General features: G+C 37.4%; 1 protein-coding gene across 2 annotated transcripts in view; it reads left to right on the top strand.

Moving 5' to 3' along the window:
• Positions 1–14,152, top strand: part of LOC149087721 (uncharacterized) — a 468,106-nt gene that overhangs the window by 200,616 nt on the left and 253,338 nt on the right. For both annotated transcript variants that reach the window (XM_089231605.1, XM_089231604.1), the window contains one exon: positions 12,365–12,545. Coding sequence is in view for 1 of the 2 variants with exons in the window: in XM_089231604.1 (XP_089087730.1) it covers positions 12,365–12,545 (181 nt within the window). In the remaining variant the exon portion in view is untranslated. The remainder of the gene's footprint in view (positions 1–12,364; positions 12,546–14,152) is intronic.

The following is a 14,152-nucleotide window of genomic DNA, read 5'->3' on the forward strand; positions in this document are numbered from 1 at the left end:
CGATCAAGAAAATGAACGAGACGCGATACTTTTCCACTAAAAATTTCAGTCATCGCGCTGATCACTTTCTACGCAACCAAAGATCCTTTTTCTCATTTGCGATTCCCAGCAATAAAAGACGATAAGAAAAGAATCAGCGCAGCCACCGGCTTCAAACTCCAATCACTTCGAACGATTCTCGACACGTAAAAAATCCTTCGATTCCAAGATTGTTTCTTTCGCAAAAAATTAGATTCTTTTCCTTATACTTGTGACTGATCAGAAATTCGAATTTCTTTCCAATGATTTTGTTCTTTGGAATCAATTTTTTAAAGAAGAAAAAAATTGTTGATTGAAATTTAAGGACAAAATAAAAAAAAATGATTCTGTTCTGAATTTAAACCTTATCGAATTTCGATTTTTTTGCGGCATTTACAGTTTTTCCTTTCAGTTCTGACGTTGAGAAAGATTACGATACGAGTCCATCACTATGACCACTCGACCACCACAGCGGCCTATTTAATATACAGGGTGATTCAAAACGATGGTTCATGGGCTGCATTATGAAGTTATCAAGGGAAACCCAATTTTTTCGTCATTACATTAATGGGCACAAAAAAAAAAGTACAGCGCAGCTAATTTACGCCAACTCTGGTCGTATCGCCATGCAGCAATTTACTACCGATCGAGTTGGGTTGAGAATATTTCACTGTAGTGCAGTGGTACTCAACCGGGGATGCGCGCACCTCTAAAGGATTTGCTGATTATTCTGGAAAATCGGAACTGATTATAAAAATTGCAAAATATGTCACGCGAAATTTGCGTTGTAAAAGTTTATTTTTGGATTAGCGATTGTTACTTATTCTCCATTATTTCAGTTGCGAAAAAACATCATTATTTACCTAAACTATTTCGCGGTTTGTTTACATTCGTACCACGTGTTATTACATGTTATGCTTAGATTTGATACTGTCGTCAAAACATGACTCGGGGAAAACATAAAAAACATAAAACCATTTATTTAGTCGTCACAAAGAAACATTAATTTGTAGTTGGGGGTGATTTAAGTATTACGTCAGTGTCGATGGGGGGGGGGCGAAGGTTAAAATAATGCTTACGTCATTAGAAACCCTTTAAAAATATATGAAATATCCTTAATGACATCTTACTCGCTGTGCCAAAAGCGAGAAACACTTCCCGTTAGCTTGAGGGCACATGAACTAATATTCTCCCCCCCCCCCATTGATAAGTCCTCCACCGAACTGCTTTAGTGATCTCTAAATGGTCCGCAGATCCTTCAAGTGATCTGAAAATGGGTCCGATGCTCAAGCGCTACAGAAATGTGTCGAGAGCCGATTAAGTGCTCTAGAAATGTGCCGCGTGTCACTCAAAAGATCTGTAGTTATGCCGCAGGTTCATCAAGTAATCTGGGAATGTGCCGCGAGTAATTTGAGTAATATAGAGCTGTACTTAAGGTCTCTAAAACTGTGCAACATGCCACTCAAGGGATCTCTAAATGCGTCACGGACCGCTCAAGTATTCTGGAACTGTGTCGTTGGTCACTTAAGTGAATGGGCCATGGGACTACTTGAGTGATCTGAAAATGTGCCACACGCCGTTTAAATGTTCTTCAATTGTACCACTTGTCAATTGAGCGATCTGTAAATGTGCATTTTAGTTCATTTTTATGAAATTAAATTTGAGTAGGCGGGCCACATCAAAAAACCCCGAGGACCACATTTAGCCCGCGGATCATTTTCTTAGCATATGTGGCTTAGAGTGGGTCACGATGAATTTTATAAAGAGAAATTTTGAGTTCTTAGCCTTCAGAAAAAATTGAAATCAACGAAAATTGATTATAATAACATATAAAGGCATTTTCTTCCGGAATTTTGAGTTTTTGAATACAGTCCAGTCCCGTTATAACGAACTCCAACAGACCGGAGAAATCACTTCGTTAAAACAAAATTTCGTTACAAAAGAATTCCAAGTTTTTGCATCGTTCCTATGTTGTGAAACTTATCTGAGAGGTTAGAAAAGTGTTCTTTAAAACGAGGTTTTCGCTATAACGGGATTCGACTGTACGTCTCTGATCCCAATATGCGTTAAAAGGAGGCCACAGCTGACAAAATTTTGCTGAGAGGAGGCGGGGGGCGGTCGAAAAAGGCTAAAAGCTGCTGATACAATAATTGAATGCCCCCTTTCTTGCGGCTGGAATCAATAAGTAAAGAACTGTTCAATGATTTTTTTTCAAATTATCAAAAAATACTTAAAATAGTAATTTTTTTTAGTTTCATTCTTGAATCAATTAAAAAAAATAATAATAATGCCAAAATTAAATATTTTCCATAGCGGAAAAAGGGCATTAAATAATAGGTAAAAAAAAGCGTAGAAATTAATTAATGTAATTAATTACAGGAAAAAAAACAATTTCCTCACAGATAAAAAACGCGTATATACAATTGGAAGCGGGAAGGTAATTCGCATTGCACTGGGGAGTGCGGGAAAGAAAACAGGTTAAGAACCACTCCTGTAGTGAAAGTCACGTACTTGGACTGGGAGGACCTCTAGACAGAGCATAATGAGGCATTATTAGAGATACGTAAATAATTCCGCAAAAAAAACAAAAAAAATTAAAATTCAAAATTTCGCAAAAATGAAAAAGATGAAAGTTTTCAGATTAAAAATTTTGTCTCCATTCGGAAAAAAGAAATTGATGGGAAAAAAATTGCATGATCCGTCTACAAAAAAATGAATAAATAATTCAAATGCATAATTTCGTATCCACTCGCAAAAAACAAATCCAAATCAAAAATTTCCATTTGAACCGTATACAGATGAAATTACCGTAAATAAATTAAGTAATAATTAAAGTAATTATTGAAACTCTTTTCTCTCAGGTCTAAGAAGTAAAACAAACAAAAAGACATATGATAGGCGCAGTCCGGGTCCGTGCCGTAGATTTTTCGTGAAAACGTCGTGAGATGAAATCATAATAACAAGTGTTTGGTATTAATATGTAATTTAATTACCAATCTTTACAATACAATGGTTATTCAAAGTAGTATAATGGTTTCGGGATAGCTACAACTAGTACCTCCTACAAATAGAAGACCTCCGCACGCTGCTCCGTCGCGCAAATAGTCCATCCTCTCTTAGAATATTCAGGGGAGGAAATTCCGCTACACATGCTAGTATCATCGTTGTCGGGAAAAGAAACGATAGGGCACAGAGCTGGCGATTTCTATGTCCCACATCTAATCACCGTTCGGTATTTGTGAGCCAACCCGAAAGATTCTACGCCAAAATAAGAAGAAACGAAATAGGATGCTGTGGTTTCAAAATGTGGCAAACTTGCTAGACTGTCTTACCGGACTACTCTCATGACGTTCAGATGAACTTACCTACCATTGTGGAAGCCTTCTATATCTAGGAGATGCTGATACAACACGACAAGTCTATCGAACGCAGCAAGGGCCGTAGCTGAAGTAGCACACGTACACCTCGCTCTGTATCGAATCCAAGTGTCTAGTGAAAATCCTATCGATGTCGCCGAGTTTTGTAGAAGCAGGAATCGCACGGGGGGGGGGGGGGAATCGTGCCGAACTGCTCGAGCATGAAGTTGTGCAGCGCAGCCTTATCGCTGTCGGGCGTTAACATTAGTTTCCTGTGAGGATGATTGGCACATGCGTCAAGATTTCCAACGTCGGTATGACTTACCACGCCCTGGCGAATGTGATTCTCCATACGGGGGTTCCCCGGAAAGATCATTTATTTTCTCAATTAAAAAAAAACACATATTTAAATATATATACATTCTACCCTTGGGAGCATCATTGTACTCCCTGAGTTTAACAATTCACCTTACAAAACAATTTACATTGCATTACAATTATAATAACAGAACAAAAAATTACTGCTACTATTACAGCTTACATTGTACCTCGGGCAGCACCATTAACATCGCGCGAGCAGGAATTTGATACTCTCGAGGTTATTACATAAGACACTATTTATACGTCATTATTGCTTTAATAAATATATGTTACTACTAAAGTGCAGAAATCAGTTATTCTACAGATTATCTAGGTAATGCGCATATTTACGGCTTTTGAGCTTTAGCGGTAACATATTCCTAAGTATTTTTGCATTGCCAAGTCCATTTTACCAGAAAGAAGGGTTCTTGTTTTTGGTTTTTAATCAGTGCCGTAATTGGAATGTTAGTGTTTGTGAAGTTTATCTCTTTTCTCTGGCTTTCCCAATATTCGCATTTATATACATATAAGATGTTGGTTGGTGCCACTGTCTTTGTCACACATCGGGGACTTTCCATGGAACCTAGCTTGAGCAATTCCCGTGGCACCGTGTTATGTGAGTAATTGATTTATATGGAAGTCTCCTTGAATTCTTGTGGTACTAATCTTCGGGAAGATAGCATATGTGACCCTTCCTTTGTTGCTATCATCCCAATATTCTCCGCCATTCTTTGAGGATATCTTTCTTGATAACTTGTCGTCCAGCGTCGATTCGATGTCGGTATGATTTTACGAATGCCGGCCGAGTATCGAGCCAGCGAACCACTAGAGCATCAGCATCAATGTATCTTGTATTCGCGTGCCAGGGTAAACCGTATCCTGTATCGCCTTCCAACGACGTCTGCACATGATCCGTAGACGATTGGGCTGTCGTGATTACTGTACGCCCGATGGGCTAGCTACGTACTCGTCTTGCGCCGTTTTCCCGTTTTCTTTTCGACGTTGCCGTAGCTCTCGCATTCGCTCGGCACTGGACTTTTTAGGCTTATAACGTTCCTTTCGATGCGATCATTGTTTAGATAATGAACATGAGAACGGTGATTTTGTTTATATAACGAATATAAACGGTTCTTTTGTTAGATAACAAACATAAAGGGTGATCTTGTTCATAGAAGGAATATAAACGGTGCTTTTGAAGAATTTTGGTGCATTGAGATAGAAGTCTGGAATTCAGTGCTTTCATTCAATTTTTAGATAATGAACGTAAACGGAACTTTTGTTTAAATCACGAGCGTAAACGGTGCGTTTGTGAATATAATCAACATAAACGGTGTTCCTCTTCCCACTCAAATTAATTGAAAAAATTTTAAAGAATGAAATATTTTCCGAATTGTTCTCGTGGACCGGAAAAAAAATTAATTCATCCTCGCGGGCAGAAATTATGATTTAGCTGGAAAAAAAAATTCAATAAAAAAAAATGAATTAAAATTTGAAAAAAAAAATTAAACGATCAAATTCAAAAAAATAAAACATCAGAATTTTATAAAATATTTTTCGAATTTAAATAGAGCTGTTTTTCTTCGAACAAAAAAAAACACATCTTCACTCAAAATACCGTGAATATTTACGAGAAAACCATCTCACGTATAATTGGAACAATCAACTTCAACAGAAAAATACAAATCAACATAGGAAAATTGACTTTAATATTATATCGGAAGAGTAGAGTTGTTATAAATATTCCATTCAAAAGCAAATATTTACTTAAGGAAATGGTTGGAGGAAAAAAAAAACGAATATTTCTCAACGCAAATAAAAATAAAATTCGAATATTTCCTGCGGAGGAAAGTGGAAAGAAAAGCATTACATTTCATCCGAAAATGCTGATGTATATGTATTTTTTATTCCTTATTCATATGGAATAAAATTGGGCGAAAAAGAAAATGGCGGTAAAGAGCTGGAAAAAAACACCATAAACAAGAAAAACATTCGACGGAAATTTTTTGTTTTGTTTCAGGATATAGAGGGATCTAATAACGTTATGGTGCTACAGAAACTAATATGGCGGAGGGAAGTATTTTTAAAATACCTGAAGAAAAAAAAATGTTGGAGAATTTTATTTTTGAGAATATTCTGAATCACCAGAGAAAATAGCTCAGGACATATTTATTTCTGAATTTTGGATTTTAGTATGGTTGGGGTTGAGATAGAAGACTAGAATTCAGTGCTGTCATTTAGTCTCTTACGAATCGTAATCGATAAATGAGAATTACGTGTAATTTTGCGTTGTGTATTCCATTTTAACGCCTGACAATGGTTGAATAACAAAATTTAGAATTTTTTGCATTAACCCTTTCTTACTTGGTGTGCCCAGTCTGAGCACACCTAAAAATTCCGTTTTCAAGTACTGAAAATAAACGATAAATAAAATGAAAATTAGTTTAGGGATCAGTTTGAACCTTCTTTACCAACGCTAGATAACAGCACCACACAAGCCGGTCTATGTGTTTATTTTTGGAAAACCCTGATTTTTGAAAGAAATGAATTCAAATTTCAAAGTTTTTTTCTTTTCTTTATGAATATAAAAAGGTTTTCTGGGGAAAAAAATCTATGTTATTTTGTTGGCTGTACACCAATCTCTTTATTCTGCGTAAGTTTTAACTTTTTACGTTCAAAGCCCGCCTGAATTCGAGTCCCGAATTCAAGGTTGGGCGCACCCACAAAGTCAAAACGGTAAGTGTAATCTTTATAAAATTATGCATGCGTACTTCTCTAGGCCTGAATATACTGCCTTCAAATTTTCTTCGTAAAATTCCAGCTTTAAAGGGTAGTGTGCCGAAAAGGGTTAAAGGAGGAAAAAAATGTCCCGTTTCAGAATGGAATGAAAAAAAAATGGAATGATGAAATATTTTGTAACCAATTATATGGGAGAGAAAAGCAATTGTCCGGTTTTACCAATACCAGTGTTCCCCACGTACATTTCAAGCAAGCGGGACGTATGGTCACCGCACTTGAGAATGGGATATTTTCTTTTTCGGATGCAGTTATCATTTGGTTATTGAAATCATTAACCCGGAGTCCCGATGTGATCACATTAAGTGGTGTGGAATGCATTTTATTTACTCCTTTATTTGTGTCTATCTTTTACGTTTCTCGAATAACTCACGCATTTCTATAGTATTTTCACATTGAATTTTGCTATTTTTTCGTGGAAAAAATAGCAAATTCCTTTCACACATTTCAAACATTTATTTACGTTTCCTCTATTTCCATATTTTCTACAATTGTGTGTTCTTACGTACCCATTTTCCATTTGTACATTTTCTGCAAGTTTTATCATTTGATTATAATATATAAATGTGGTGCTAAATTTTCCTACGTACACTACGCTCTTAAATTTCATAAAAACACGTAAAAGGGTCCTTGAGAATCCATTTTACTTTTGAATACAATGTAAATAAATAACATTATTTCCATAATTCCGTAATGTCATGACAATTTTAATAATAATATTTGAATGTTTATTCACGTATTTTTGCAAATAACGCGTATTAGAAGAACGAAACAACTGAAACACTATGAAGAACTTTTTTTCGTTTTCGGTACCCAGCTATAGTCAAAGTTCATGAAATTTTCATGCGCTCGATGGTATTCAAGTGTTAAGGATAGCATATCAACAATGTGAAACTGCTTTGCATTTTATTTTACGTGATAAAGAAAAATGAGAGTGGAGGAATAGCGCTGTTGAAATGTACGCAAGCAAATTTCTAGGGCTTACGTACCTCTATGAAAGGGGAATAGACGGTTGAGAGTGTACAAAGGGTGACGTATCAGAAATTTCCTAACTCGTTGGAAATGTGTAGAATGTTTGCGTGCCCCAAGGACTGCTGGGAAGACGTGCATTATCATTGGAATGCATAGTAGAGTGCGAGTGCCCCACTTGCAATATGCTAGCTTAGCTTGCGTATCCCTAAAAATGCATTTTAAGCTTGCTCAGTGATGCTCACTCCAGACAATGTGTACCACTGGAAATGTTTGGAAGGCTTGAGTATCCTTAGAAATGCATGAAAGGTGTGCGTACAACTTTCCGCCCCCTTTGTGTTTCATCAAATGGCTACGTGCAACACTTTTATATTGCTTCTCGTTCTCGTTTTTCCTGCCACTGTTGGTAATTTTTTGTTGAGTACTTTCGAAGTACCTTGCCCCTTTCCTTTTGAGTGCCTTGGCCCGTCATGGAGCCTCGAGGAAGTGCAGTTTGAAAGATCGTACAATTTAAACGAATATAACCAATGTTATTCTAGCCATTATGGATGTATAACGAAAATAATGCATCATAAATTGATGATCAATCAGTAGAAATTCCGCAAGTAAAATATATGTGTGAATTTTCAGGTGCAGAATGTTCTATCATTGCAGTTTGGATGCATTTTTGGAACATATGAAAATGCATATACAGTGTGTATTTTCTTCCGTGTTTAAAACCAAAAGTACAAATGACGTAAGAGTATGTGACAAAATTGACTCGTTAAACTGTTTAACTTGGGTTCTTGTAGCGCTGAAGTTACGTAATTTGCCCCTTCGCATGTTGCCGTGTTTACCCGCATAAAACGAGTTATGAAATTCGCGAGCACACCTTATAGTAATACAGGCTGAATCTGAGAGTAAACAGCAGAACACCTGGTGTTCTTAATTCTAGTTGACATTAGCAAACACTTCCGGGCTGATGTAGGTGTATCGTACTATGTGTAGTAATGGTTTACACACACAACCTCGTAATGCTGTTCATTACCGAATGAATAAGTTTGTGTGAATTAAAATCGGGACTTCGTTGAATTATAACGTAAGATAGCCTGTAGCTCAGTGTGTTGTTTGGACTTAACCCATATACAGGGTGTCCCAAAAAGGACTCCCTGATTTTAAAATAAAATAACTCGGAAATGATGACCGATAGAAGAATGAAATAAGTAGAACGTTTATTTTGGAAGCCGTAAAAATCTGATACAAAAGGTTTCAAAATTAATTACAACTGTTGCCTGTATCTCACGCTGCACGCTAAACTAGCTGTACGAAATCCGAAAAATAGGCTACAAACCAGGGATTGCAAGCTCATTTGCTTCCTGGGTCATTTTCTTCAAAATTATCTTTCAAGTGGACCACCAATAATAAAAAATAAAAAATCTGTTATTAATTAATAATAAAAATCTGGCAGTAAGAGGTTTGTGGTTCGATTCCCCACAGAGGAATGTAAATTTTCTTTCCGAACTTCTCGTTCTACATCTCGTGCTTCGTATGAAGAGTGGAGAGTGACATCGCGCGTATCCCTCTATCATATCGCCATCTTCGGGCTAACGTCGTAAGGACTATTAGATGAGGTAGGAGCCTGTCCATGTGTGCACTTCCGTTCAGCGTTCGTACATGTGCTCTATGAAAAGAAAATATCTGTCCTCTGCAACTCAATGATACAGCACTCGCCCGGATAGTGAGAGGTTGGTAGATCTATTCTCCACAAGAATGTGAATTTTTCTTTGAATTTTTCAAATTGAATTTTCAATTTGAATTTTTCTGTGAATGTGAACTTCATCTTCGCTTGGTTATCCAGGTTTTCGTACTTCGTATGAACAGCGAAGAGTGACATCGCGTTTCTCTTCCATAAAAATCTGTTAATTAATAACAAAACTATGTTATTTGGTAATTAAATTTTTTAAATTAGCAATTAAAAATTAATTATAAACATTTATAAATTTTATTCACTTGGAATCGAAGAAAAGTGAAAGAAGAATAGAAATTAACCAAAATTAATTAATTCTACCCACCTATCAAGATTTTTATTGATAAAATAATAACTTTTCAACTGTTAATACAAATACAAATACAAATACAACGCCACAACAGGCAAATTGCCCAACGAGGTGGCTGCATCATGGATCCCCGAGCCCCTACCTACTACTGCTACACCACACCCCCCCCCCCCCCGCGGAACCCCCCAACGAATCGTTACATGCGGGAATGTGCGTGTACGTGTAGTGCAACCTGACGTAAAGTTTTGTTTTCTGTGTAATGCTTGTTATGTGTAGTGCTGCCATCTGCCACCAGTTTCACTAACTATGAGTAAAGTGTTATGGTTGAATGATTTACCGTTGTAGGACTGTTGCTCTCTGTGGCGAGACTTTTTAACGGGGAGATCGGCTCGCATTTGCGCCTTGAAGTTGGGAACCACAGAAAACCAACTTCAGCCGACCACCACTGTGGGGTTCGAACCCGGATCCTCGCATCACGAGTCCGGCACTATAACCACTCGACCACCACAGCGGCAAAACTCATCTCTGCCTCTACCGGGAGTCGAACCCGGGTCCCTCGATTGCCGGACGAGTGCTCTGACCACTAAGCTACAGAGGAGATGAATAATAGAAAAATAATTGAGAGTATTCTCGTCTAAATGGCATCCTTTTGTCTCTCGAAATAATCCAATTTGCACTTAAAACTTGCCCCGTACATGAAAAATATGTTTTTGGTTGCTATTTCCATTGAAATTTTATTTAAGTCATTCAAATGTCCCGTAAAATATCAATTAAGAATGTCACACCCGTACCGTGCCTTATCATTAAGAAATGAAAAATCTTGGTAGTTTTATACTACGTTTTTAGGAACAGTTTTATCTCATTTAAAAATGGAAATACAAATGTTTTTTTAAACTTCGTGAGAAGACAAACAATATATATTTCCATGTAATGAGGTTGCATCTCGAATTCGCTCTCCAAATTTCGAAGAAATTGTTGGAATTGGTGTGTTCGAAGTACTCTAGTTCGGGAGAAGTTCAAAGTGTCTTTCACAGACCTGAGACCGCTGCTGCATATTTCAAACTCTTTGTAGTTGTTGGCAGTAGTGGTTGGCTGAACTTTGTTTTCTGTGGTTCCCTACTTCGAGGTGCGAACGCAAGCCGATCTCCCCATCAAAAATTCTCGCCGCACAGAGCAACAGGCCTACAACGATAAAATCTTCAAATATTACACTTCACTCATAGTTAAAAAAATATGTGGTAGACGGCAGTGCTATAACAAGCATTACACAGAAACAAGCTTCACGTTAGGTTCATAACACAGACCATATCATGTACCGATTCGTTAGAAATTCCGTAGAGGAATATAGACGAGGTACATGTGTGGTTTAGTAGTAGTAGTTTAAAAATGTTTGAATATGTACATGTCCTAAAATTTTTCGGTAAGTCTTGAAGCAAAATTTATATCTTTGCTAGCCATGTGCATGCTGCAAGCCCGAAGAAGCGGCCATTTTAGAAATGTCTTGAGTACCCGAAATTTTAGAAATGAATTACTTTTTGGTGAGACAATACTAGGGAAATACTAACGTGTGTGTAGACCCAAAATTGCAAAAAGTAACCACGGCTAAACACGTTTCGGAACTATATGAAGTTCCTTCATCAGTAGCGAAGAAAAGAATAGTGAAAATACTCCTTATAGTGGGTGTTACTCAATGTCGTAAACAAACAGTCGAATTCAAAATGAACCGGCAACAAGAGCAAAGGAGGAGAAAGGGAAAGACAAATTGGCGGAGCCAATCACAAACTAGAACGTGATAGTGATGCTGATGGAGAACAAATAATTACAAAGGTTTTTAAAAGCTGGCTGATGTAAAGATATATTCTTGAAAAGAGAGAAAAAATTCAACTGCCCCTGCGGGGAATCGAACCCACGTCCTCTCACTTTCTAGGTGAACGCCCTAGACCAGTAGACTACAGAATATCTCAATCTTCCCTTGGAGCTCGTGTGCACTGAACGGGACTGTACATGGACTGTCGGACCTAACTCAGGCCAAAGCTCACAATTGTTGACAATGCCACCAGATGGCGACTTATCCGAGGGTGATGTCACTCTCCTCTATCCATACAAAGTCTAATGGTCTAGGGCGTTCACCCGGAAAGTGAAAGGACGTGGGTTCAATTCCCCGCAGGAGCAGTTGAATATTTTCTCTTCCCAAAAATATATCTTCTCATCAGCCAGCTGTTAAAAACCTTTGTACGGATAGCGGAGAGTGACGTCATCCTGGAAAAAAATAATTATTGTAGAAACTGTTGCCAGATTTTTGAGAAGGATATTGTGCTGATCAGGTCGTTGACCAACTGGTTCGAGTTTTTTGATGTGGAACGATTCGAAGAAGTCCAAGTTGGACGGTGAGGGCCATTTTGGAATAATTTTGGCAGAAGAAAAGCCAAATTTATGGTCAAAGGACTAGCAATGTGTTGGGCAATGGAAGTCATGGTTGGATACGTATCTTCTATTATAGAAGATACGGCTTGCACGTAAATGCTGAGTTTTATACAATTACACTTGATTATTGAAACTAAAACGATTTCTAGCTGAAGTTCAATGTTGTTTAATTTCCATTATCCAAAGTCTTCGTATATTGTTTTGATGTTTACAAATAGGCAAATTATTTACCTATATAATACGAGTACTATATTCGATTACTAGAAATAGTGATGTGTCTACAGTTTGAATAATACAATATTATTTTATCTCCGTCCTTCAATTTGACAATTGCTATACTATAAAAAATTTTATGGTAATACCTACTATTTTTACAATTATTTAACATTGTTTATGTATATTGTCTAGCTCTGAGCCGGTTGAAAGCCCGAAGGAAACTCTGGTACGTACTCGACGATATCCGCTGCCAGCTTTTGTACTTCAGGAGCGAGTCCGAAGCTAATCAAGGCAGAGAGCCACTTGGACTGATCAATGTCAGAGGCGCTGCCATATCTTTGGCTTTGGACGAAAACAACCAATTTATTATTCAGTAAGGCCATTCGTTATTATTACTTGTTATCAATCGATCTTATCACGCCTAAGTTCTCCCTTCATAAGGATGAACTCTTCTAGACAACTACGGTATTAATACCGTGCATTTATGATTCCAAGTTGTTCGCGAACAAGAAGAAGATTATTGGAGAAAATTCCTATGATTTTTTTCAGGATATCTCTCTACCAAACGCCAAGGGCAGGGAGAGAGAGAGACGATTATAGCGTGTTATCGGCACTTTGACAGGTGCAAACCACTGTTGCCAGCACGTATTTACTCCCACAGCCTCGGTTATCAAGAATTATCAGTTATCAAAACAAATAACCTCTACCAATGTTGTCACTATCGCATGTCATTTTTACTTTCACGTTGTTGCTTTTGACAAGAATTTTCTTGTTTTATATATATATTTTTTATTGTATTATACAAATATTACTGCATTAATCGAATCTACAAAATTGTACGCTCTGACACATGACAGATGCAAATAATATCCGTATTGAGTTTCAGTTCAGTAAAGGGTGGTTATAAATAAACTGACACTACACTCAGACGTATGAAGCACCAGTTCTGATAAAGGTATTTTGATGAAACTTGGTATTATAGCCATGGAGAAGAAAAATTCGATAAAATAAAATAGTTAATTTTTTTACGACCAGCTGAAAAAGTAGCGCTTTTTTATGGTAGTTATTTTATTTTCTCATGATCCAAATAATGTATACGCCAAGTTTCGATGAAATACGTCCACTACAACGGGTGCTACATAGGCTGGAGTAGTTGTACCTGCGTAGTGTCAGTTTAAAACTGTATATCATAGCTGTATATTAAACTGTATACTTAACTATTTTCTTATGACTGACACTACTGGTTTTGATTATGTTGGCAATACCCCGACCTATGTAGCTCCCGTTGTGGTGGACGTATTTCATTGAAACTTGGTATGTGCGTTGTTTGGACCATGGGGGAAAAAAGTAACTACGATAAAAAAAGCGCCACTTTTTCACCTGGTGGTCAAAATTTTAACTTTTTTATTGAATCTTTCTTTTCCCCCATAGTGCATATATCCTATGTAGTAACAAGTTTCATTAAAATACCTCCATCAGAATGGGCGCTACATACATCTGAGTAGCGTCACTTTTTTGTAATCATCCTGTATATTTGAGACAACAGGTTTTTTTCTTGGTGTAGACAGGGTAATTCAAATTAAACATATATACGTAAAAAACATTTCCAAAAATATTTGGATGAGATCCAAACTAAGAGAGATGAACTGTATTCAGATAGAAAAATATGACCAGAAACGTCACCTGAATGTGATAGGTGCTATTTGATAGCTGTCGATGAAACTTTTTGCCGATTGAGACTTCTTCCCTTCAAACCGAACACAACTACGGTCTATCGTCATGGAAGAAAATCGTCATGGTTTCTTCCCGAAATCGACCATGACCCCTGCTCTGTCCCCATGGGGAGGATATAAGCAATTTCCTAACGATTGAGTTGTGCCGGAAATGTGAGTGTGTGTGTGTACCTACCAGTCTTGGCTTCGTGTATAGTGTCTGTGTGTGCGTGTGTGTGACCGGGTCTTCTGTATGCACTTGAAGGTG

This window comes from Pholcus phalangioides, unplaced genomic scaffold (genome assembly GCF_987345545.1).
Source record: "Pholcus phalangioides strain wild (caught in Gottingen) unplaced genomic scaffold, Ppha-v1.0 ptg000004l_1, whole genome shotgun sequence".
NCBI lineage: Eukaryota > Metazoa > Arthropoda > Arachnida > Araneae > Pholcidae > Pholcus > Pholcus phalangioides.